General features: G+C 37.7%; 1 protein-coding gene across 3 annotated transcripts in view; it reads left to right on the forward strand.

Moving 5' to 3' along the window:
* Nucleotides 1-319: 319 nt before the first annotated feature.
* Nucleotides 320-25275, forward strand: part of DLC1 (DLC1 Rho GTPase activating protein) — a 371866-nt gene continuing 346910 nt past the window's right edge. For 2 of the 3 annotated variants that reach the window (XM_079778921.1, XM_079778922.1), the window contains exons 1-2: nt 320-611; nt 15689-16834. In XM_079778921.1, the coding sequence (XP_079635047.1) occupies nt 15812-16834 (1023 nt within the window). In that variant the 5' untranslated portion in view covers nt 320-611; nt 15689-15811. The remainder of the gene's footprint in view (nt 612-15688; nt 16835-25275) is intronic. The other variant, XM_079778917.1, reaches the window with a different exon arrangement.

The following is a 25275-nucleotide window of genomic DNA, read 5'->3' on the forward strand; positions in this document are numbered from 1 at the left end:
GAGCTGCAGAGGTATTTGGGTGAAGTTGTGTCTATACATTTAATAGAGTGGAAAAGCTGTAGGGGAGGGCGGGAGCTGTGTTTTTCTTTTTCTCCTTTTTTTTCCTCATAAGCAAGGCGGGCTAGAAAAAGCTCTAGGACTTTATGACTCTCCAGCTAATCACCTCAAGAGCTTTGACAAACTCACTTCAGTTCTGTGTAAAATCAGAACTCCTACAACGCCCAGGCGGGCTCTGGGCTCCCTCTCCCTCCCCTCCCCTCCCCTCGTGCAGCCTCTCTCACATGCACACTCCTCGGAGGGAGGCAGGAAATGCTTCCCAGGCAATCTGGGCCTGCTGGTGGAGGCCCCTTTCGCAAAACATCAGTCTGAGCGCAGTAGACAGAAGTCACTGGGAGCGCCTTGACAGGCTCCTGCTCCGGCTGAGGCTCCCTCCAGCTGCCGAGGGTGTTTTTGTTAGGATCACACACTGCGCAGAACTGCTTAGAATAGAGCCATGATCTCAACCACGAAATGGGAACTTAGATGCTGGAGAAACTAACGGCGCAGACTTCTTGGCTAACCTGAGAGTTGAACAATGTCATGCCTTGGCGTCGCAGCTCCTCCTGGTCTAGGTAAGACGCGGTGGACTATCTATTTTTACGCTTGGAGGCAGTCTTTGGAGAGGCAGAGAGATGGGGATGAATGTTAGCCTCTTGCAGCAAGTGGTGGATTTCCTAGGTTTTAGAGCTAAGCCATGAAATCAGGAGTGGAAAATGTGTAGTGGGTAGAAAACTGTGAGTCAAATTGTTTTAGCAAAATGTCAATTCTAAAATAGGCTCCAGAGAGACTTGACTCTTTTCCTCCATAAACTAAGATGTTCTTTTAATCCCTTTTTATTCTTAACTTATTTATCAGTAGAGCTATAAGACAAACTTTCTTGTTGCATGGCATAATATGAAACAAACGCATATTCTCACACATAAGTGCGAGGTATAAATGAATTCTTTTTATTTCCTTTCTTTTGCCAACAGGGAGAGTAGATAGCACGAGAGTAACTTTTCTTGATAGTGAATCTCCAAAGAATATTTTGTGTCTCATTTAAAATATGAAGATTGGATTCTTCAGTATGTTCCCAAACCAGCTTTAACCATAGGTCAAGCTGCTAATGTACAGCTTAAATGTTTCATTAATTTTTAACAAAAGTAAATGTGTAACCTGTCCTAAGTAGTATTTAATCTGAGTTTTAAAATATTAAATATCAGAATTGGATTTAATTTATATTAAATTCCCTGAATTCACTATTCAGGTCATGTTTTTGTGAATATTTTTGAATAACTGAAGTAAATCCCAATGACAATAACACTCATTATTACTATTTTAAGGCAGCTGGAAATTACTACAATTATATGAAAATCTGATCATGTGTTTATAATCATAAGATTACATTTCTACCAGGCTGTAGTCTTTTTAAGGTATCTTAAATGTTTAAATGTGCAACATATGAAGAAATATATCTAGTAATGACTAAAATGACATTGGTTTTTTAATGCATAACATATTGTTATATTTATATTTCTGAATATTTATAATGAAACCAATCATTTTATAAAAGTAATATACAATGGTATGTGAAGGGAACAAATATTCATGTGTATTTCCAAACCTATTAGATGAAACCAAAACATATTAAATGAAAGATGAGAGCTATTGGACAGTTGAGTCACAAGAAATTAAGTGTTGTAATTACAAACTTTTACCCATTACAAGGTAACCATTTGTTGTATTAGCTAATTATTCTTAAACTCTATGCCTATATTGATGAATTTTAACTATTCACTAACAAGTTAACGCATGTTAGGACTTTAAAGTGTGATACAAATAAACTATTTTTAAGTATGTTAAAAATATAAAATACTGACGTATGTAAACTATGATTCAATAAAATTCCTGAATAGAATTTCAAGGAAGGAAATAATATAAGACATCACTCGTCTAACGCTGTGATGAGGTTGCCAGAGGAGCTAAGGAATCACATTCAAAAATGACCTGTCTAAGGTCACACCACTAGCTAGTAGGCGAGATAACAGTAGAACCACGGCACTCTGTCTTACAGTTCAGATATCTTTATACTACATCATTCTGCTCTCAAATAATCATTATGCAGAATAAAATATTCACATGTCCAGGAGGAGTCTACTTTTAGACAGAAAATTAAAAAAAAAAAAAAGCTGCCACCAGTGTTACATACAGTGTGTGTGTGGGGGGGGGGGGAAATAATGATTTTAAAAAAGAACCAAATTTAGTAATAAAATTTTCTCAAATGAAAGTTTAAAAAAAAAGATTTATAATGCCTTCAACAAACACTTTAAGGGAGTAACTTGTTTGTGCCTATTTTGTTACATTTCATGATTATGCCAAGAAAATCAATCCATATGCTAATAATCACAGTAATTTTAAACGTATGTTACTTAACAAGGGCTAGAAAAGAGCTTGTCTGGTTCATATCCTTGTATTCGAGGGTATCATAATGAACTTACCTAAACAATGATGTTCAGAGATTTTACTACCCCCCATTGAAACTGGTTTAACGTACGTAGACTTTCCTTCTCTTAGCTAACCTAAATTTCTGTTGCTGCAAGTCCATTCCAGTTCTATGGGATTTTCCTCAGTGGAACTATAAAAAGCCTAAATGGACATATGAAAACATAAGTGTACATTTCTAGGACCAAAAAGCCCACTTCCTTTCATCTTCGCTTCTATAGCTTATATTCAATCCTTTAGTTGATTATGTCAATGCTGAGCCTTCTGCAAGACCCTTTAGCTGTAGAATACAGAATTTGTTACAGGACATAAATAAATGTCTGACCAATGCAATATAAAATGGGAGAGTTGGCTGGATCATCTGTATCATACTTCATATGTGACAATATATGTTGCTATGCATACTGAAACACAGCACTTTCCAAGTAGAGAGCCTTTCTCATAAAAACTAATGCATGTCATTTCTCTAGAGAAAATGTGTGCAATGATGTTTTTTTCTCTCTCATTTTTATGAAACAGGTTGGATGTCATTACCATTTAAAAGTTACACTAGTCAATGCCTCCAATGTCACCACACTCTACATTATTGGAATGAGGAATAAGTGCAGTAAAGAAGTGGCCTGTATAACTGACTACGTAATTCCTGGGGGGCCTGTAAAAGAAAGTACATCACTCTATTTTTTTCTTAAGGGCATTGTCATTTTTTAAAACAGGAGAATTTTTAGGCATGGTATGACCTTACAGAGGATTGGGTCTTACGGGCCAAAAGTAAGCCTGAGTTGGTACATTTAAAATTTACCTTTTGTTTTTATCCTATTTGTTTCTTCTTGGAAAATGAATGAATTGGTGTCAGTAGTCAATATTATCTTACAATGAGAATCTCTCCATAGATATCTTAGAGTACAGCAAAGACCTGAGAGTTAACCTAGATCTGGATCAGAGAATTATATCATCAATAGAGATAAATATCAAGAATTTAGGAGAGGAGGATTTAAAGAGGATGAGGGGAAAAGTAAAAAATCTCCAGATTTTAGGAAGGGGCATGAATATTGTGCCTTCTTCCTCCACACGAATGCTAAGCCCCTATGTGTATCAGTTAAACTAAACAGGCTTATGGAGAAGCCCACCTACAGATTGCATTTGGTGTGGATGTAGAAATACAACATTTACTTCGATGGCTCTATTTTGGCATTAAGTTGCTAGTCAGTTCACAGAGTTTTGAGAAATAGACGGGCTTAGTTTTTTAGGAAGTTAAAGAGAATAAAGATGAAATGTGGATCTTGAGACCTAGCTAAAAAAAGATTGTTTCTTTTGATTCAGTGAATTATAGAGTATATAAGTGAACTTGAAAAGATTATATAGGAACTCTGACACACACACAAAAAAAAGCTGGAAAGCAATGCAAACTGTATGCATATGAACTTTCACATTAATTAAGATAAATGGGTAGAGCTCTAGCTGGTTTTGCTCAGTGGTTAGAGCATCGGCCCATAGACTGTGGGGATGGGATTACAGGTTCAATTCCGGTTAAGGACATATACCTTGGTTGTACCTCTATCCATAGCTCAGGCCAAGGCGCATGTGGGAGGCAGCTTGTTGATGTGTCTCTCTCACATCAATGTTTCTCTCTGTCTCCCCCCTCCCTTCCACTCTCTCTAAAAATTAATAGAAAAAATGTCCTCTGGTGAGGATTAACAAAATAAACAAACAAAAAAGGTAGATGGGTAGAAAAAAACTACTGTAGCTAGTTGTATGTGTGAAAAAGGTCGTTTGGGGTTAGACTGAATTGAAGTGTTTTAATATATATTTTATTGATTTTTTTACAGAGAGGAAGGGAGAGGGATAGAGAGTTAGAAACATCGATGAGCTGCCTCCTGCGCACCCCCTACTGGGGATGTGCCCGAAACCAAGGTACATGCCCTTGACCGGAATCGAACCTGGGACCCTTCAGTCCGCAGGCCGACGCTCTATCCACTGAGCCAAACCGGTGAAGGCTGAATTGGAGTGTTTTAGCAATACAATTCAAATAATTCAAAGATAAAATCAGTCCTATTTGTGGAAATGAGATCAGAAGAAAGTAGCAAAATCAGAGAACCAGTTTAGAAATTCAGTGTTTCTTTTTATTCCCAGAAATTAGCAAAATACCTAACATGTCAGGTGTTACCAATACCTTCCTGTCAATAAATGTTTGTGGAATAAATAGGATGGAAAGAGGAAAGAAAGCAAAGCAAAACCAGTCTTGAAGAGTAGGCATTGTGGAACTGTTTTCTTAAACATCCTGTAATGATAGGATAATAATTTTTAAAGTGGAAAGAAAATAAGAGGTTGTCAAGAGTCATCAGAGCCTGAGGCCAGAGGTTAACAACACTCTCATAAGATGCCATGACAAATTCAGTAAGACCTAGAAGGAAGCATGAGCATCCAGAAATAGTTTGAAATGAAAAGTTACACAGGCCAGTGAGAGCAGAGCACGAGTGAAGTCTCCACAATTTAAATGGAATGGTGTACTGAAAAGCCCAGTGGGAAGTCAGAATATTGGCTCTCATTTGCATCTTTGCCACATGATGCTCTATGATTTGAAACATGCCCCGTAACTACCTTAAGCTTCTGCTTTTTATTGGTAAAGTTGGGAAGATAAAGAAAATATTTACATCACCGGGTCATTTGAGTTATGCATGAGATTTTGTATGTGAAAATTGTTTTGCATACAGTATAACAAACAAATATTTTGTTTAAAAAAGCCTAAATCAATTAATCAAGAAAGAAAGAATCATGGTGTTTCACATTTTTGGTCAAAATCACTCATCTGTGTTGAAATAACATGGGCATCCAAGGGATGGATCCAGCTCATGCTCAGCCATGGATTCTGCAGCTAAGATCAACCAAACACTAAAGGAGTCATTGGCATTGTCTTCATCAGCATCAGCATCAAGTCACTTAGCATCAAGTGAGTTCTTGCAATATGCCATGAGTTAAGGGTTCTACATGCACTATTAGCTCAACATTGTGATTTTAGCTCAATATTATTCTTTTCCCCTCAATAATTTTTTATTATTCCCATTAAGGCATGAGAAAACCGAAGAACACAAACTTAACCAACCCAAATCACGGGGAGCTTGCGGGGAAGGAATGATTCTTTAACAGACATCCTGCCTTCACAAAAATGGAAGCTTTTTGTTACTATTACCATGATCATCAAAAGTTTCTAATACACCTACTATTAACTGGATTTAGAGAAGAACACTTGGTTATAAAACCAAGCTTAAATGCACATAGATAGAGGACAAAGTAAAATGAAAACTATAGATATTAAATACAGAGGACGAAAATTGACATCAGAGGCATTGACCCCTGGTAGGATGATACCGACCTAACAGAAGTAGCCAAGTTCCCAATGATTTCATATTCTGAATTTTAGTGGAAGTTGAACTAATTGAATGACTGAAGTCTTAGTATCCTGTTATCACCTAGCTATCTGAGCACCTGTGTTGATGTAGTCATATCTCTTATTTATATTTAGTGATTACTGTGTCTACTGTTAGAGTGTTCTTAGAAATGATAGCAAAGCTAAAAATAGTGGCACTTAAAGCAAAGCCACATATCACCATGCTGTTGATAAAGCATTATAATCCATGTCCCTTGTTGAATAGAAATCTCTTTTTATAATAAAGCAAAACATCATTTCAGTCATACTGATTTGCCATCCAAAGAAAAAGGCAGCCAAACTCTTGATATCAAATTTAACTCTAAGGTATTTCCTGTTGCATGAAAAATTCCATGTGAAAAAAGTTCAGAGCAAAGGCACTACTTTTCTTTGGTTATAAGGGATTCTGTAGGTAAAGACATATCAAGGCAAAAAAAACATAAATGATTAATTATTCATTAATGAATTTAATTGCAGAAATATCTAAGATACACTGTAGTTCTGAATGCTCAAAGAATTCTGCATAGGACAGGACACTATTATTAAGAATACTGTGTACTCTTAAAAATAAAACATGGAAATCCAAAGAAAATACAGATATCTAGAAATTATTGCAAACATGATGCAATATTGTCCTCCATGATTATGCTAATTATGGGACCTCTTGGAAACCAATTACCCTCAGCAAAGTCTCAGTGCTATCAGGCAATATCACTAAATGTTCCAAGATTTCCTCAAATTACATGTGGGTTGCTTAAGAAAACGTTAAGAGAATCTGCAAACCTGGCGGAACTGAGCTATAAAGTGGTGGTAAGTCAAACATTGCCAGTATCTGGGCTCCTCCCTGCAAGAAAATTAGAAACTACTAAGGCTACATTAAATAGCAGGAACCTGGAGGTAAAAATAGAAGGCACCATGGAAAGAATACCTTGCAATGTTGTAGCACCCTGCTCTTTTCTGATGAGCTGTTTCCAGAGGATTGACAGAGTTAATTTTCAAGTTTGCCTGATTCCTGGAATATCTTTGCCTCTGAAAGCTAAGAATGAGAAAAAGTTTTCCAAGCTCAAGAAAAGTGAGATATACATAAAAATAGGAAAATATTAAAGAGAATGTTTTTAATTAGATACCACTTCATTTTTTTTTCTAAAGACCAAAAAATGATGGAAGGTTGGGTGTGTTTCTTGGAAAAGGTGATGTACTACTTATTCCACTGACTTAGTTCATTATAGGTGGTTCATTCTATAATTTACTAAAATTGTTAATGTTTTCCAGACAGTCTAAAGGCATGAAAGCTATTTCATATATAATATTGTAAGCTTCATTAAGCAATTACCAATAAAGAATTTTAACAGGAATTTTTTTTCCCCCACCAACAGCTAATGAAGCGTAACGAGTAAATGCCAACATTTGGCAAAGGATGTAAAAGTAGATGGATAATTTTGTGAAGGAGTAAGACATATACTGCTACTAAAGAAAGGAAATCTATATGAAATCAAATGGAGAGAAATTCTTACATTATATTATTAACCCTTTGCACTCGCTTGCTTTATTCTCGATTCCTTTATTCTACTCGGGATTTATTTTTTTAAATACCCCAGATTTTACAAAGCACGGCAGTAGAATAAAAAACTGGAGTTTCTTTTCATACAAACTTATTTATTTGGATTTTTTTATATTTCAAATTATTGATACATTCAAAGGTATAAAAAGAGCTGCTACCGATGCTAACCATGTCGAGTCACACTGGACATCTGAGTGCAAAAGGTTAAAGGTTTCTCTCTCTCCCACAGCTTAATTTGGATTAGGTAGCATGAATATTTTAAAGAAAAAGCACTAATTGTTTTTTACTAACCGTTGGCCACTATAATGAGACTTAGAAATGCTTTTTTAAATGTGTTATTATCTTTTCATGCTATTTTCCCATACATTTACATAAAGATTTAAGAACAATTGTATCTGTTCTATGATTTCTTGCTGCTCTTAGGCATCTTGTATATGCGACATCAGTTTGGCAATGAAAAGCATCCTCTGCATGTTGCCATTGACTTAGGGGCAATAGGAAGATGCCAAAAGGCACGCAATTTAGTTTGTTAGATAATTTTTTCTTTGACATCTCCATAAAAAAAATGAATTTCATTTTAGCCTCTACAAATGCTTACTGCAATAAAGATTTCCGTTGACATTAGTGAGCGCACTTTTGAAGAACTGTGTTAATCTGTGATGCTGTCTGTTTCCGTGTTGTTGATTCTGCTCTAATTATCTGTCTCAATTCCACTCACTATGTGGAAAGGAGACTTCTTGGGAGTAGGCTAAGATACATTAAGATTTCAAATCACCATAGATGTCCCCAATCTCTCCACCTCACTGGACCCTTTTCATGTAGTAACAAAGCAGGCCGGCATTGAAGCGTTCTTTTCTTGATTTAGCTGCATTCTCTATTCTTGCAAGACAGCATTTCAGAGAGTTTAACCTACTTTTAATTAAAAGATTTTCCCCCTTATATCTTTTCTTCCTCCCTAGAGTTACTGCGAACTTGCTACGTGATAGATATGACACATCTATATACTTCAGAGTAGTAGAAGCACATGTCCTAGAAATTTAACATGGAACAGGTAATTAAGAAGAAAGACACTAAGGGAAGCCAGAAGTAACTCTGACTACTCAAGGAAAAAGTAGAAAAAATAGAGAGAAGTCGGCAGGACTATTATGACTTTATTTTCCCTTCTATTACATATGTGGGATTGTGTGAAGGTGTTTAACAATTATCCGGGGGAGGGGGGGTGGGTTAACCATATATACATGTATATGATTATGATATAGATATATATATATATATATATATATATATATATATAATTCAGAATTTTACATAATATAATAAATATAATGTAATGTAATGTAATGAAATATAACATCTGTGTTCTGAAAGGAGAAAACAAGATATCTACATTTGAAGGAATGAATCAAACAGTTGCTATCTTTTCAAAAATTGAGAGTGTGGCATCCAAGAAAATTGGAACATAACCGATAATTCCTCTTTTCATATGTATTTACTCATTTAATTCTATTTACATATTATTTTTGATGTCTTAAACTTCTATCCGGGTAATATTTTTAAAAGACTATAGTTAAGAGGATTACCAAGAATACCTGTCCTGAATTCCAGGAGTTCCCAGAAGGGTTGGGGAGGAAAGGAAGCCATTGAAGAAATCACTTAAGAACCTCATGAAAAACTGCACTGACATTGGTGGTCAGAAATAAGTACCAAACTGACACCTTTATTTTGCTGAAAGTGTGAGGCAAGTTTGTATATAATTGTGAGTGGGGGGGGAGGGGATGCTGAGTGGGGCAGGAACAAAGGGGAATAGGTTGGTCCTATTGAATATATTATAGAGGAAATGCAAGCATACAGGAGTGAGCAAAAGTATTTTTACAGTTGTTTGTATGGAAAAATATATAATACTAGAGGCCCGGGGCATGAAATTCATGCACTGGTGGGGGAGGGAGGGTCCCTCAACCCAGCCTGCACCCTCTCACAACCTGGGACCCCTCAGGGGATGTCCGACTGCAGGCAGTTGGACATCCCTCTCACAATCCAGGACCGCTGGCTCCTAACCACTTGCCTGCTTGCCTGCCTGATCGCCCCTAACCACTCTGCTTGCCTGCCTGATTGTCTCTAACCACCTGTGCCTCGGCCCCCGCTGCAGCATCGTCCAGAAGGTCATCTGGAAGGATGTCCAGAATGACGTCCAGAAGGTCATTCAGCTGTCCAGTCCAATTAGCATATTACACTTTTATTATTATAGACTAGGGGCCCAGTCATGAATTTGTGAACCTTGAAAGGAACTGGGTCGCAAGGCTGTGGTAGGCACAGGGGTGGGTCTCAGCCCATCCTCTGTGCCCCCGCCAAGCCCCTCCCACCACGGCCGCTGGCCCCGTCTTCAGCAGCCCCACTCCTGCCACCGCCACTCCCATGTGCTGATGGCGCTGGCCCTGCTTGCACCTGCTGATGGTGTGGAGCAATTGGGGCCAGCGCCAGGAGTGGGTGCGAGCGGTGGCTGCTGCCCTGATCACCCCTCAAGAACAGGGGGAGGTGGAGAAGCCCTCAGGGGCAATCAGGGCCAGCAGCTGCAGCTTGCACCCACTGATGGCGCTGAGTGATCAGGACCAGCGCTGGGCACCAGCAGCGGGTGTGAGTGGGGCTGGTGCCGGCAGCAGGTATGAGCGCTGGGCGGAACCACAGCATGAAGGAGCAAATAATTTTCAGTAACCACCAGAGGCTCGCCCCGATAACAGCAACTGGGAGCCTCGCCTTGATCTGGCACCCCCGCTCACCTGCTCTACCGTCCCGCCATGTTCCGCACAAGCCCCCTGGTGGTCAGCGCACATCATATCTACCAGTTGTTCGGTTGTTCCACTGTTCGGTCTATTTGCATATTAGCCTTTTATAATATAGGACAAGAATAAACAAGACTAAACTCTGTGTTTCACATACTCGCAACTGTAGGCCTACTTTTGCTCATTACTATATTTATGCATCAACTCAGTCTTAAAATTCCTGCTCTGGAACATATTAAAATTTAAATTGTTATTTAACAAGCTTTCTGAGATTCATACATAGGATACTTTTTTTCCTATCTCAAGCAAAAGCATTCAGAAGCATAATACTTAAAAAAATTTTAGCTATTTCTCCTGGTATTTATTTCCATATTTCTAAACAATATTACGTTATTTTTTTCCATTTTAGACATTACCAGTTCATTTCCTAGAAAATTAAACATTTGTTCTCTGAAACTATTCTGCCTACCATCCCTAACCCCACCCCCCAGAAAACTCTATGCTTGGAAAATAGTTGGTCTATAATTTTTCTATAAGTCAGTATTTACTGTTTGCATTGTCTTGGTTACCAAAAAATTTCACAGCTAAGCCAGTAGTATACAATGATTACATTTCCGTTCTTTAAAACATTTTATTTAGCCCTTGCCGGTGGGCTCAATTGGTTGACGCTTACACCAGGAGCCGGCGGGTACTCTTGTCAGTCAGGGCACATACCCAGGTTTCGGGTTCGATCTCCCGTCAGGTGCATGCAGGAGGCAACCAATCGTTACCTGTCTTATGTATAGTGTTAAGAAATCTAACGTTGTTCGGATTCCCAATACCTAATATGTAATTTCTTTTTTCTTTCTCTGATGATATTTATGATCATTTGTTTACTTCTAAATTTCTGAAATTTCACAATAATGTTTCTTGGTGTGATCTATTTCTGTTCTTTGTAGTATTGGATATTCCATGCATTCTCTTCAATCTTAAAACTAAGTTCATTAGTTCTGAGAAATTATCTGGCATTCTTTTTCTTTGAAAAATTTCTCCCATTAGTTTTCTCTGAAATGCTCCATAGAAATGTGTTTCCAATGTGTGACCAATGAGTTTTCAAGTTGTAAGTAATCCTCTGGAGCTTATTGATGCTTCTGCTATCTTTTCTAAAGAGGTGATTCTAGAATAGTAAAAATCTGAAGCCAAAAAGAAAGAAAAACTTCGCACATAGAGTAGGAAATACATCTCAACTCCCATTTGACCTGGATGTATCAGAAGCAGGAAATTTCCCACAGAGGGCCTCATTCAGGGGGTCCCTCCTCTAGAGGCCCTATCTAATGTTCACACCATCACCAACACTACTTGGAAGGAGGGAACGGACAAAGGAAGAAAGAAAGAAATGATTTTTACAAAGACTCTAAAAAGTTAGGACTTTTTTAAAAATATATTTTTATTGATTTCAGAGAAGAAAGGAGAGAGAGAGAGAGATTCATTGATTGGCTGCCTCCTGCATGCCCCCAACTGGGCATTGAGCCCGCAACCGGGGCATGTGCCCTTGATCAGAATTGAACCCGGACTCTTCAGTCCTCAGGCCAATGCTCTATCTACTGAGCCAAACCAACTAGGGCAAAAGTCAGGACTTTTACAATGACTTTCCAATCTGGATTCTAGTCAATTCAAATGATTTAGAAAATGAGGAGGGAGGAAGGGAGGGAGAGAGGGAGAAAGGGAGGAAGAGAGGGAGGGAAGGAGGGAGGGAAGGAGGGAGGGAGGGAGGGAGGAAAGAGGGAGAGCAAAAAGGAGGGAGAGTTAATGACGCCCTCCTCTGTGTTAAATTTTCTGTGGCATTTGTGGTCATGTGAGAACTTATTATCCTTGTTTACATGAGTTTCTACCATAAAGTTGTAAGCTTCTTTAGGAAAGGTAGAATACATTAATATTTAGGTTTATATTCCCAATGTTTAGCACAATGTCTATGGCACTGAATAAACATTTGCTAATGAATGATGATGGGCAGACAGTGTTGCAATCAGTTCTACAGTACTGCCAACTTGATTTCAGCCACAAGTCCTTCATTTTTATCATGTTCTCCCAGGCTATAGAATGACCAGGAGTGATTATCACCAGGCTCTTCTTCCTTAGGGACAAAAAGTAAGGTATGTGTTTATATCAGCAATAAGTTCAAGGCAAAGCATGATCATTTGATATCAGATATATGTCAGTGATTCTCAATAGAATGTATTCGTTTGATGTCGTTTTTTAGTGCAATTACAATTAATTTAAAAATAAATTCTATATGCTATAAAGTACTTATTTTATGGAGTGTTCGTGCTACAAAATTAGCCGGAACAATTCATTTGAAATCACTTGGTATCTAAACATCCTATGCACTAATATCACAAACAGTAAAGTTGGACATTTTGCAATTATTTTTCAGAAATGTTACATAATTACAGGTACATATAGTCTCTTGTAATATTAATACAGTGGTGTTTGAACACATGCATTTAAGAAGTGAAAAATCCCCATGGAAATTCACTTCATAAAATCAACACCCTGGAATGACCTATACTTTTCCAGATCCTTCATCCAAATCCTCAGTAGATGAGCTCATTCTGAATGAAATTTCGTAAAAAGGCTTACCCAAAAAATGTAATAGAAATTTACAAATAAGTAGTCAGTAGTTAAAATTTTTATTTGTTTTTGTTGATTTCAGAGAGAAAGAAGGGAAAGGGAGAAAGAGATAGAAACATCGATGATGAGAGAGAATCATTTATCAGCTGCCTCTTACACAGTCCCTACTAGGGATCGAGCCCGTAACTTGGCATGTGTCCTGACCGGGAATCGAACCATGACCTCCTGGCTCATGGGTGGAGGCTCAACCACTAAGCCATACCAGCCAGGCTAGAAATATAATTTTAAATAAGGCATTCTGATGAGGTGGTCCATAGGGAAAGTCAGAACTTTTACAAAGACTTCACATCTTCCTGGCAGGATGGATTCTAATCAATTCAGATGACTTAGAAAATGAGGCCATACGCTGAGACGTGATTGAAAAGAATCCAGTGTTCCATCTTATTAATATTCTGTTCAGCCTTTAAATTGTGGAGGCAGATTTTAACCATAAATGTTATAACTCAAAATTTAAATAGGAAGTATGAATAAGAAAGCTTGTGGAGATAATTTTTTTTAAATCTATCAGACCACAGGATATTATGGGATGAGCACTCAAAATGTAATGATGGTTGTCATAACAATAATTAGGACATTTTTCTTGAAAGAAAAGACAATGTACATTCACAGGAATAATTTGAAAATAATCAAAAAACCTAGATTAGAAACTAGGACAGAGTAATTAATACTATGTTGGATATATCTAATTTATAATCTTTCTTTGTAGCCAGATTTTCTCAGAACTTGTTGAACTGTCTCCCTTTGATGATATAAAAATATTTACATACTTGCCAAGGTTGAGTAAAATAGGTTAGTTAATATTAAAATAAGGTCTTAAAGGCAAAATTTAGTGTACTCTGTTCTCTAAGGGGTTAATAAAACTCTATTTCTTCTTAGTAAAAGAAATGAAGCCAGAATTCAGTCTCAACTGAAATGTAAATGAGGCTTAGGAATGACACAGTAATACCACTTGGCGTTTCTTAAGTTAGCCCTCTCTTTCTACACTGGATAAAAATAAAGAAAAGAAAGCATCTAAAACAGAACCTCCCTATTACAACCCAAATTTGCCCATAAAAGCAAATTTTTTCTGACCTGCATCTATGCGTTTTTTCCACTTTCTGTAGCCTCCCACACTGTAATGACTTATGCATGGGATTCAGGGTCTTTCTATTTTCTTTTGCGTGGAGAATGAATGCCCACACGGAAAATGTGAATGCTGACCATTTTCAAAGATGATCACAGACCTTTGAGGGCACCAAATAATATCCAGAAAGGTATTTGGTCAAGCTGAGGAACCAATTTCTAGTACATTCCTTAACTTCACTGGTCTTCACAGGATGGGAATATTTACCTTTCTGGCATGTGCTTAGAGCTTAGTCAGAATAGCTTGAAATTTTTGGTGAGGAGTCAGTCCTTTTCAATAGCCTGAAGTGACCCAAAACCAGCACAGCAGTTAATCTTGTTTACAGCTGAAATCAATAAGCCAATCCATGTTATGTTCTGAAAGTCCCTATGTGGAGTCAAAACTAGAAGTATCTGCTTTGTGAATGGGATTTTTCTTTTACAGTCCATGAATTTGCTTTCATTACAGAACAACATTTTATAAGGCTGAGTTTACACTGGTATAATTTTTTTCCTTTAACTAAGGGTTTGAATAATTCAAGGTAAAAAGTATGAATACCAGGAATGTGTTTATATTCTGACCTTATCTTATGCCTGGTTTTCTTGTTTACTTAAATTTTTATGACCGAATTCTAACAGAAGTATACAAACTAAACTCCATGCAAGCCAGAGAGACTGAAATTTCTGAAGAATTATCCCAATTGTCTTATCATGCTCACATCGTCCTTTTGGTTCCCCTGAATTCCTGCCTACGGAGATTAGTTTTTATACATACTACAGATATGTGGAAGGAAAGGGTGGAGGTAGGATCTCATTGCACGGAGACAATGAAGTGTGTTGGCTACCTCATCCTGGCCTTAGAACCAGGGCCTAGTTTGACTACTGGCTTACTTCCTAGATGTATCTATAACCGTGAACAAGTTATTGAATTTCTCTTAGACTCAATAATGCTAGCTAGCTAGCTAGTAGCAGGAATATTATGCATGTAAATGTATTTATCCTGAGGCATTGTAAATGGTATGTGCTATGCTTTCTTATCCATGAATTATGTGTTAATATGAGCTAAACTGGATTATTTCATGTTTCTTAGTCACTCCCTGGAGTGAATACATCCTGAGAGTTTGGGATCTGTATTAGCTCTTTCACACACTAATACATTACAAATGCTGTCTCTATAGCTCAGATTTTGCATGAACAGTTCCCTAGTGGCCTTTGTTGAAATTCAAACCAAACAGCAAATAGATTTCTGTCAAGACTTGTGTTCACAAAACTAAATGAGGAAAGCATGTAAGCTAGAACAACAAGTTTCTTGCAGTGAATTTTATCAAGTATTTCAATCCAAATATTTTCTTACTGAAGTTTTCAATGTCCAGTAGTTATATCTTTATTCATTAATAGATTGATCAATCCAGCTGCATTTTAAAATACTGTCAGTGATTTTTTATCATAAATATCCAATGTGAAATTTTCTACTTATATCAAGCTGCTTCTTAAAGAATTAATACTATTAAACAGAAATTTTATAAACTTTCTAATTTAATCTTTCTAGCATAGATTAAGTGCTCTCTTTTCCAAGTTATATTTTCAGTTTAGAATCATGTCCTGAACTATATATTTTTTTTAATTTTTTAATAGGTGGTGAAATGAGAAAACTCACTCTCTTCTTCAGTCAGCAAATTTGAAGTTCTTTCATCAAGTTCCATCTCTTTTTGTCTCACATGGAATGTATTTCTGTATCTGTTGTTAAACTACAATGACATGTCTGTAGCTATCAGGAAGAGAAGCTGGGAAGAACATGTGACCCAATGGATGGGACAGCCTTTTAGTTCTGATGATCATAACACAGCATGTCATCATGGACTAGTAGCTGACAGCTTGCAGGCAAGTATGGAAAAAGATGCAACTCTAAATGCGGACCGCAAAGAGAAGTGTGTTTCACTACCAGACTGCTGCCATGCATCAGAGCTGAGAGATTTTCCTGGGAGGCCCATGGGTCACATTTCAAAGGAGGTGGATGAAAGTGACAGCCAGGAAGGTGAAGATCAGTTTCTTTCTCTGGAAGCCAGCACGGAAACGCTAGTGCATGTTTCTGACGAGGATACCGATTCTGATCTGTGTCTTACAGATGATAAACAGATTTTAACTTCCCAAGGGCACGAAACCTCAGACCAACATAGCGTCAAAGGAGCAGGCTCCTTAGTCAAGACGCTGCCCATCACGGAAAGAAACCAAGCTTCTTACAACTCCTGGGGAGTGGCTGGCGGAGCTGAATTAGCACTCATAGAAGAAAGTGGGGAGAGGAAAGTCATTGACATTATAAGTAAAAGCCTGGAGCTTTGTAATGATATAAGCTTAAGTGAAATAAAAGATGCATCCCACATACAGGTATGTGAGTCGTTGAATGTGAAAGATATTGTGCCTGAGAAGCAATTGCTTAATTCTGCTGTAATTGCTCAGCAACGAAGGAAACCCGACTTCCCCAAGGAGGAACATGAAAGAAACACCTGCTGTGCAGTACAAGATGAGTTTTTCGCTAGTCCTTGTGCAGACAGAGGACTGCCGTTATCAAAAGCAGATACTGGGGGCTGCCTTCTGCAGCCTCCTTCCTGCCCTGGTGGAATGTCCGCTGAAAATGGCCTGCAGAAGAGTGGTTTCTCAGAACATCAAAACAAAAGCCTTCCAAAGGTCAGCTCGGGAGATGGCATGCGGTGTTTACACTTGAAGGAACCTCTGACCACCCAGGAACCCACAGATAATCAAGTCAGACTTCGCAAGAGAAAGGTAAGACACATGTGCAGATTATCTAGCTTTTGGAATGTTGTAAATATCCTTGTTTCCATCACTTATTATTTTGGCAGCATGAAAGGGATATGTAAGATGTTTCCTTTCCCCTATAATGTAGCTGGGTGACTCCAAGAGTATCTTCTTGGGGAAACCATCAAAATATATAAAAATTAAAATATAATAACCTATCCGTTTGACTAATAATTATTTATAATGGTTTATGAACAATCTGTTCTGGGACTGTATTGAAGACAGAATTGGTTTCACTTTCTTCATTGGAATTAAATACCATGAGAAAGCTCACTGTTCAAAGCCCATCTAAAGAGTAACCTCAATTTTTTAATTTAATAACATTCATTTGACTTGTTTCCTTTTCCCTCTGAAAAGCATATTTTATCAAAGAAAAATGGTATAAATTACATATTAAAAATGACCGCTTTACATATATATAAAAGCAACAGTACCCTTGCCCCCAAAATATGCTGATACTATGTTAAATGTTATCCTGGCACATTTGTTATCAATGGGTATATCAGCTTTTCTTTAACTCTTGACCCAAAAGGGCTAATAACTGAAATTATTTTTTATGCCCAGGCCCCTGACTAATCCTGTAGATGCCATGCTCCCTTAAGTAGTATCTGGGTGAGGGAAGCAAGGATTTGAGGGAGCTACCTGAAGCATGGGTTGGTTAGTGAACACTTGAACAAAGTTTGCCTTGTTTTTAGGATTTTTCCAAAAATCTTCCCACAATGTAGTGCTCTATAATCCTGATGTAAATATAAATACGATTTCTTCTATAAACCCAATGTGGCCATTGGCATTGCAAAACAACGCAGATTGGACACTTTAGTGTGACATCCTTGCCCCTCTTTCAATATAATATTAATCCACAATTGCCATTCTAACAAAGCTAATGTTCTCAGTTCTGTTCAACTGAGCTATCTACAATGAGGAATAAAATCTCCCACTCTCTTTATGGTGAAGAAATCTGGTTTCCATAAACTGTGGTTTCGCTAACAAACTAGATCAGTGACATGTCATAAGTCAGTTTAAGTGAAGTCAAACACTTTGCAGCAAGGATCACGGTGCTCCAGCTATATGCCAGCAGATCATTCTGTGCTTCTGGCCAACTCTTCCTGCCTTGTATAAGTTGTAACAAAATGCTAATGCTCCATAAAGTTGTTCAGATTGGAATGCTCAGCTCACCTTTTCAGAAATTTCCATATACCCTATCAAATCTGTTGGAGGGAATGCAATAATGACATAAGAAGGTATTAGCCGACTTATGACATAGCTCCCCGAAAATAAGACAAACCCTGCCCAACTGCCGACAGAAACATTAAACATTCCAGAAACATATGCTCACCACTTGGACATTTATATCGATACTAAGAATGCTGGGAAGAATTTGCTCTTGGACGTGTCACTATAGCATGGTTGCATTATGAGAGCTGTAATTATATCCCATTTACAAGTTCTAACTTAAATACTCTATTTTAAGCATTTCATCATTCTGGAGTGCTATAGCATTATCTGGTGGAACATTTACTTGGACGCTACAACTCATTTGCGATGCCTTGTAATAAACAGTTTCAATAACAAAATTCTATGTTTGGAATTTACTCTGGAAAAGTATGGTTATAGGAGAAGCCTCTAGAATCAAAATGTGTAGGAATTTTTGTTCTATTTGATATTGCTGAGTTAAAATACCTTTGAATTGGCAACTGGCCATTTTAGCACTTTACCAAAAGAAATAATAAAACAACTTCATAAAAAAATACATGCACAAAGATGTTCATAATTGTATTGTGTATTACTGACAAAAAAGAAAAAAACAAATTTCCACCTATAATGTTTAATTATTGCTTATAATGGCATGCATATGCTATAGTTAATAATAAAATTGTATGTATAAACTAGGGTACAGTTTGGAATGCTATGCAACCATTAAAAAGATGGCATGAGATCCATGTACACTAACTGAAAGATGATGTTCATGACATAGTATATATGGAAAATGACAGTGGAAGAGCAATATGTATAGCATAGCTCAACCTTATATGACAAAATGTGAGGATGCAGATATATATACTGTATTTTCAGGCGTATAAGACGACTGGGCATATAGAAGATTTTCCTGGGTTAAAAAGTTGTCTTATATGCCGGAAAATATGGCATATAGAGATATAGGTGACATATAGATATAGGCATAGATTTGATATAATTATAGGCTGGGGTATATGACTAAATAGGAATACATCAAATCCCAGCTAAACAGGCACAGAATTGTTAATAGCAGTTACTTTAAGACAATAGAATCAAAAGGGTAGAAGCGGGGGATTTTCACTTTTTACCCTATATAACTTTTATAAAAGGTCATAGAGTTGTGGGTGAAATACATATAACTAATGGAAGTACAAAAATATAATATTAGATATACAAACTACTTGAAGCATCTTTTAAGGACACCAAAGAATCCTTTATCTAGTTATCATGTTTACTATTACTTTTATTAAACAGAAACAAATATTTAAAGTTTTTCAAAATATCAACAAGAGTTTCAATCAGCTACTCAATGCTAATGCCAGTGCATCTAGTTTAAAACAGTGAGCCTTGCCCTAGCCGGTTTGGTTCAGTGGATAGAGTGTTGGCCTGCGGACTGAAGGGTCCCAGGTTCGATTCCGGTCAAGGGCATGTACCTTGGTAGCAGGCACATCCCCCGTAGGGGGTGTGCAGGAGGCAGCTGATCTATGTTTCTCTCTCATCGATGTTTCTAACTCTCTATCCCTCTCCCTTCCTCTCTGTAAAAAAAATCAATAAGATATATATATATATCAGTAAGCCTTTTGGAGAGATGGGTGAGACACATTTTCATGCCTAAGGTATTAGGTGCCAGATTTGGAAAAGACTTTGCTTAATTGTCTGTATCATTTATACTATTTGTTGGCGGTCGCTATGCTGACAGCTTTAAGATTAGAGCTTGGAAAGGTGAGATAGAACTTGAGCTTATAAAATTTTAGAGAACTTTAATCAGCTCATTATCTGACGGTCGTGTGAGTGAACCAACCCTTCACTGAATTTATGAGCATGAGTTTTGGGGGGTTTGCTTTTTCGGGGTCAGCATTCAATCAAGATTCTAATACTTGAAAAAAAACCTGAAAACAAAAACAGCTTAAAAGAGTGATCCTTAGAATGTACTGAAATAGCATCCAATTATCATTTCTGGAAACCTATAAATCTTGGCAGGCATTTATTGTATTATATGATGTATTTTTTCTTGTTTTCCAATGATTTTTTTTGCCATCAGGATAGCCACACATCTATTTTTTTAGGAGTTTCCATTGGAGAGGACTGCATTTGTAGTATATGTAAATATTAACCTTTTAAGCTAACCATTCCCCTAAGTATGATGAACTATATCATTGAAGCGAAGCCACTGAAATCAAAGGAAAACCAAATAGATTATGAGCAGACATTAGAAATGAGCCCTCCAGAAGGCTGTGTGGCATAGGCCCAGAGCTTATAGGGTGTGGGTGGGTCTTTGGGGTAAGGCAGCTGGCTAAGAGCAATGCTCAGAGACAAATTCCAAAGCAATCTGGAGGAGGGAGACAGTCTAAGAAGTGGTCTCTGTAAACCAAACGAGATGTGAAGATGGAAAATATGTAGGGCAAGACTTGAGGTTAAACCTTTTTTAGAGAACTAGTGTATTTGTTCTTGATGGTGGTTTACTAATTAAAGAGAGTCCAACATTCAGTCTTCTCTGGAGGCTATTTAAATAGTTCCCAAATTTTTGAATAACCATAATAGTTACACAAATGTATGAACAGATTTTCATTTGCTCACATAAAACATAGTCCATATTACAAAGCAAAATAAACTCCAAAAGATAATGCAAACACGATCTGAACTTTGAGGAGACACCTAATTGCACACTGGAACACAAACCTCATATTCCAACAATAAACTAAATTGTATCATTTATGCTACAGATTGGCCTGCCATCACAGAAAACCAGCATAAAAGTGCCTTGAACATCTTTCCCTCACGCACACATAATAATTGTATATAAGCAGTTCTGGATCCAGGTGTCGGCTCTATGTTTCAAAACCCTAGACCAGGGGTGGGAAATGTCCCGCCCATGAACCATATAAGGCCCTTAAAATCATTTGGTCTGGCCCTGTCAAGGCATTAGGGGTGAGTTAATTAAATGTTTGACCAAATACAGCAAGCTAAGTTTTATGTTGATAATTCTGTATGGCCTGAGAATGATATTATATACCCAAATGGCCCTTGGCAGGAAAAAGGTTCCCCACCCCTGCCTTAGACCCCTTTTATCTAACTGCTCTGCCACCTTGAGCCCTTATCCATATTCAAGTCCATGGGAAGAAAGGTGGGGATGGCCACACTTCTGTGTGAAGGCGGGCCCAGAAGGTGCACACTTTTTTTTTTTTTTCCAGAGAGGAAGGGAGAAGGAGAGAGAGATAGTACCATCGATGATGAGAGAGAAGCATTGATTGGCTGGCTCCTGAATGCCTCCTACTGGAGATCGAGCCTGCAACCCAGGCATGTGCCCTAACCAGGAAGCATGTGCCCTGACCAGTAGTTGAACCTTGACCTCCTGGTTCATAGGTCAATGTTCAGCCACTGAGCCATGCTGGCCGAGCGGTACATGCTTCTTTTCCCCTCATATTTCATGTGCTAGAACTTAGCTTCATGGCCACACCCAGCACTCATGGCTCAGAAATGGAGGCTGCATTTTGGCCAGCAGCTGTCTGTTGGAGACTCTATTATAAAGAAAGAGATAACTCATCACATAAATATGTTAATAAACAATATCTTAACATAAATATATTTCAGTATATTGAGTTGTGCAAGGAATAAACAGGCTGCATGTATGTTCTGTGGCATTCTGTACAAACACCTGGTGCTTTCATTTCACACTACAGAATACCTTTCCGTTCTAGGAAACTCTTTTGTTTGTTGAAATGATAGTTACCAAATGCTACACTTTTTCTTGTGGAAAAATTGCCCAGGAGCTAAACATTATACTGTATCTACTGTAGTTCATCTCTGAACATTAATTACCAATGACTGACAAAAATCAAATGTTTTCTTTTTACCCTATTTTTAAAATATGTGTAAATTTGGTAAAAGCACACCTATATCTAAAAGAACCTTCTTATTCCTTTCTATGACTTGTTTCTATCTCCTAAATGCCTATATGTAAGCCGTGTAACATGGGAAGGTTAACATTGACTCATGGGTGACACAAAGAACATAGTAAATTATGCGGGAGATAGAACGGACCAAGAATGGAGGCCAGATGAAAGAATATAAAAGGGAAGGAAAAACTTGTCTAGGAAACAGAAACCAAAACAAAAAAGATGGTTAAGACCCCAAAAAAAAGTATGTTGAATGATAGCCAGGACTGCTGGAAGAATTAGAGTCTATCAATAAGCCTGATATTAGAGGACATAGAGAGAAGGAATAGAAAGTGGGTTAAGTATATACAGGGTATGGCAAAACTAGGTTTACAGTTGTGAATACACAAAACATGGAGTTTATTCTTGTATTATTACTTATTGATTATTGTATTATTTTCCATGCAAACATCTGTAAACCTACTCTTTCCCCACCCTGTATAGCTTGTAGATAGATTCATAATGACAGTATGATTTACACTCAGGGCCTATGGAGCAGATGGTATTGTTTTGTTTTATTTTAATATATTTTTATTGATTTCAGAGAGGAAGGGAGAAAGAGATAAAAACATCAAAGATGAGAGAATCATTGATTGGCTGCCTCCTGCAAGCCCCCCACTGGGGATTAAGCCCTCAAACTGGGCTTGTGCCCTGACCAGGAATCGAACCCTGACCTCCTGGTTCATAGGTCGACGCTTAACCATTGAACAACACCGGCCAGGCCCCACTCTGTCTTTTCTGGTTAATGTCACTTTGAGGAAGTTTGGAATGGAGTGGAGAGGAGATGACAAGGATAACAGAATAAGAGATTGAAAGACAAGTGAGGATAGGAGAGTAAGGGAGGTTGCTGAGAGAGTATCAGATAATAATAAATTTCCTTTTGATTTCTATTGTGAAAGCCACATAAAGTAGGGAGCTTTGTTGCCAGGTGCCTTTAAGGTGGAAAAATATCCTCTGAATGAAAGCAATTAGATCTGAACTTTTCTTGTTGCAGCTATTTTTTTAAGTAGTTATGAAGTGTGATGGGCCTCCGTTCCAACAGAGACTTGGACCAAAACTGCAGATTTACATTATTAGCAACAAGATCATTAATAAGTTCACATTTACCCAACATCAGTTTTTATTGGAGCACGAATTAATACATTTTTATGATGTTATTTTAAATAATTAATAGGTATTCCAGAGCCAATTGCACCTTAGAGGCTATGGTAACAGTGAAACATTTAGTTTCTTCCGCATGGATTTCTGTTACCATAAACCAGGACCAACTTATTAATCTTTTAATACCAACAAAACCACCATAGATGTTGGCTGCCTCCCTCGAAGAAATGCCAATATCCACAAAAGTTGGGATAACTAGCATACCCTACATAACAGGGCACTGCCTCTGTTATCTGGGCACTAAACCCAGTGCTGCCAACAGACTCTTGTTTGTTTTCTGGCTCGTGTTCTTAGAAATAAAGTCCTTCCCTACTGCCAACAAGATCTCTCTTCCACAGACACTTTTCTAACTGTTGCAAAATTATAGTGCTACGTTAGAGATAACCTCACAATTTTCAAAGGAAACATAAGCAAATAGGAAAGTACACTTGTATTCTTTCTTCAGTTCTGTCTCTACATTGGTGTAGGAATAAAACTAGTGATTAATGAACCTCTTCAATTTTGGGTTCTATTTTTTGAGCCGGCGAAACTTCAAAAGGACTTACTGCTTTTTATATACATTACAAGTTAACCCGGATGTTTAAAAGAAATTCAAATGGCATAATTATTTGGTCTAGAAAATGAATAGCTTGGTTGGAGCTTGATTTTCTAACCAAGCGATTAAGTTAGGATGAGGAGAAAGAGCATAATCTAAATTGAAGGTGCTGTTTAATCTTCTTGGGCCTTATATGTCCCTGAAAAGTTGAGATGAGTCCCTACATCAGAAGACCGTTAGGAGCATAAATGAGATAGAAAATGTGATGAAATAGCTACAGAATACAACCACAAGAATAATCCATTTTTTTAACCAAAATTCGAGGTGAGGATTTGATGGGTAAATAACAGAAGAATTGCAGAACTCTATCTGGGAGTAGGTCAAATTCTAGCAAAATCTATATTCACAGCATATATACTTAGCCAGGGTCACTGAGTACTTTAGTTGGAGGTTTGCAAAGGGCTGAATAGCCCATGGTAAATCTCCACAGCTTCTATGTAGAACAAAGTAATTAAGCCAGTGGACTCAAACTGCTTCCCTCACTTAGAGCTTTGTAATCTTGTATGTTACTTACTCTCACTGTGCCTCAGTTTTTTATCTGTATAATGGGATACTTCACTCTGTTATTAGGAAAATTAGATAAATTAATATACGAAATCACGAAAACAGTGCCTGACACATAGTAAACACCATGTGACTTTAGTAATAGATGTTACTATTTATTTGTTTACTATATTTGCCCTAGTTATAGATCTGAGAGTAATGTATAAAGCCCAAAACTATGACAGGAAATTTAAGGATAAAATAAGTTTACCTAAAAATATTTTTATATAGACATATATAAATCATATGCATAAATTAATTAATTTTAAATATCTGCAGTAAGCAAGCACAACCTGAGATACAATATTGGGCTTCCTGCAGTAAGTAAGCCTCTTTACTGAGACTTGAAGTAGAGGAAGTGAACAAACACACAGGAATTAGGTGGAAGCTACCTGCCCCGGGGACATTAGCAAATTGGCTGATGGTGCTCTGCTCCCATGTTTCTAAAGGAAGTGCAAAAGGAAACCAACCGGAAGCAGGCTCAGCTCTGTGATAAGTATCACCTTTGAGGCCTGTGGACCATTTTCTCCGCCTCCCCCACTTCCCCAAAGGCACAGGAAAGTGGAGTTTGAGTCAACACAGCTGACCAGTGCTACCTTAAGAAACAAACAGCTAAGTATCACATGGACTCACTCATTTGTGGACTATAATGAACAACATAAAGTGATGAATAAAAATAGATCCAGATACATAGAAGCATTGAATAGGGGAAGGCAGGGGAGGGTGGGCGGGGGTGTGGGGGTGGGTAAGAGATCAACCAAAGAATTTGTATGCATATAATGGACACAGACAATAGGAGTGGGGGGGGGGGGGCTGGGAGAAGACAATGGGGAGAAAAGGAGACATATGTAATACTTTCAACAACAAAGAATTAAACAAACAAACAAACAAAGAAACAAACAGCTGAGCTCTTGAGTGCAGAGTAGCTATTTTTCACA

This window comes from Cnephaeus nilssonii (genome assembly GCF_951640355.1).
Source record: "Cnephaeus nilssonii genome assembly, chromosome: 8".
In the NCBI taxonomy this organism is placed as follows: domain Eukaryota; kingdom Metazoa; phylum Chordata; class Mammalia; order Chiroptera; family Vespertilionidae; genus Cnephaeus; species Cnephaeus nilssonii.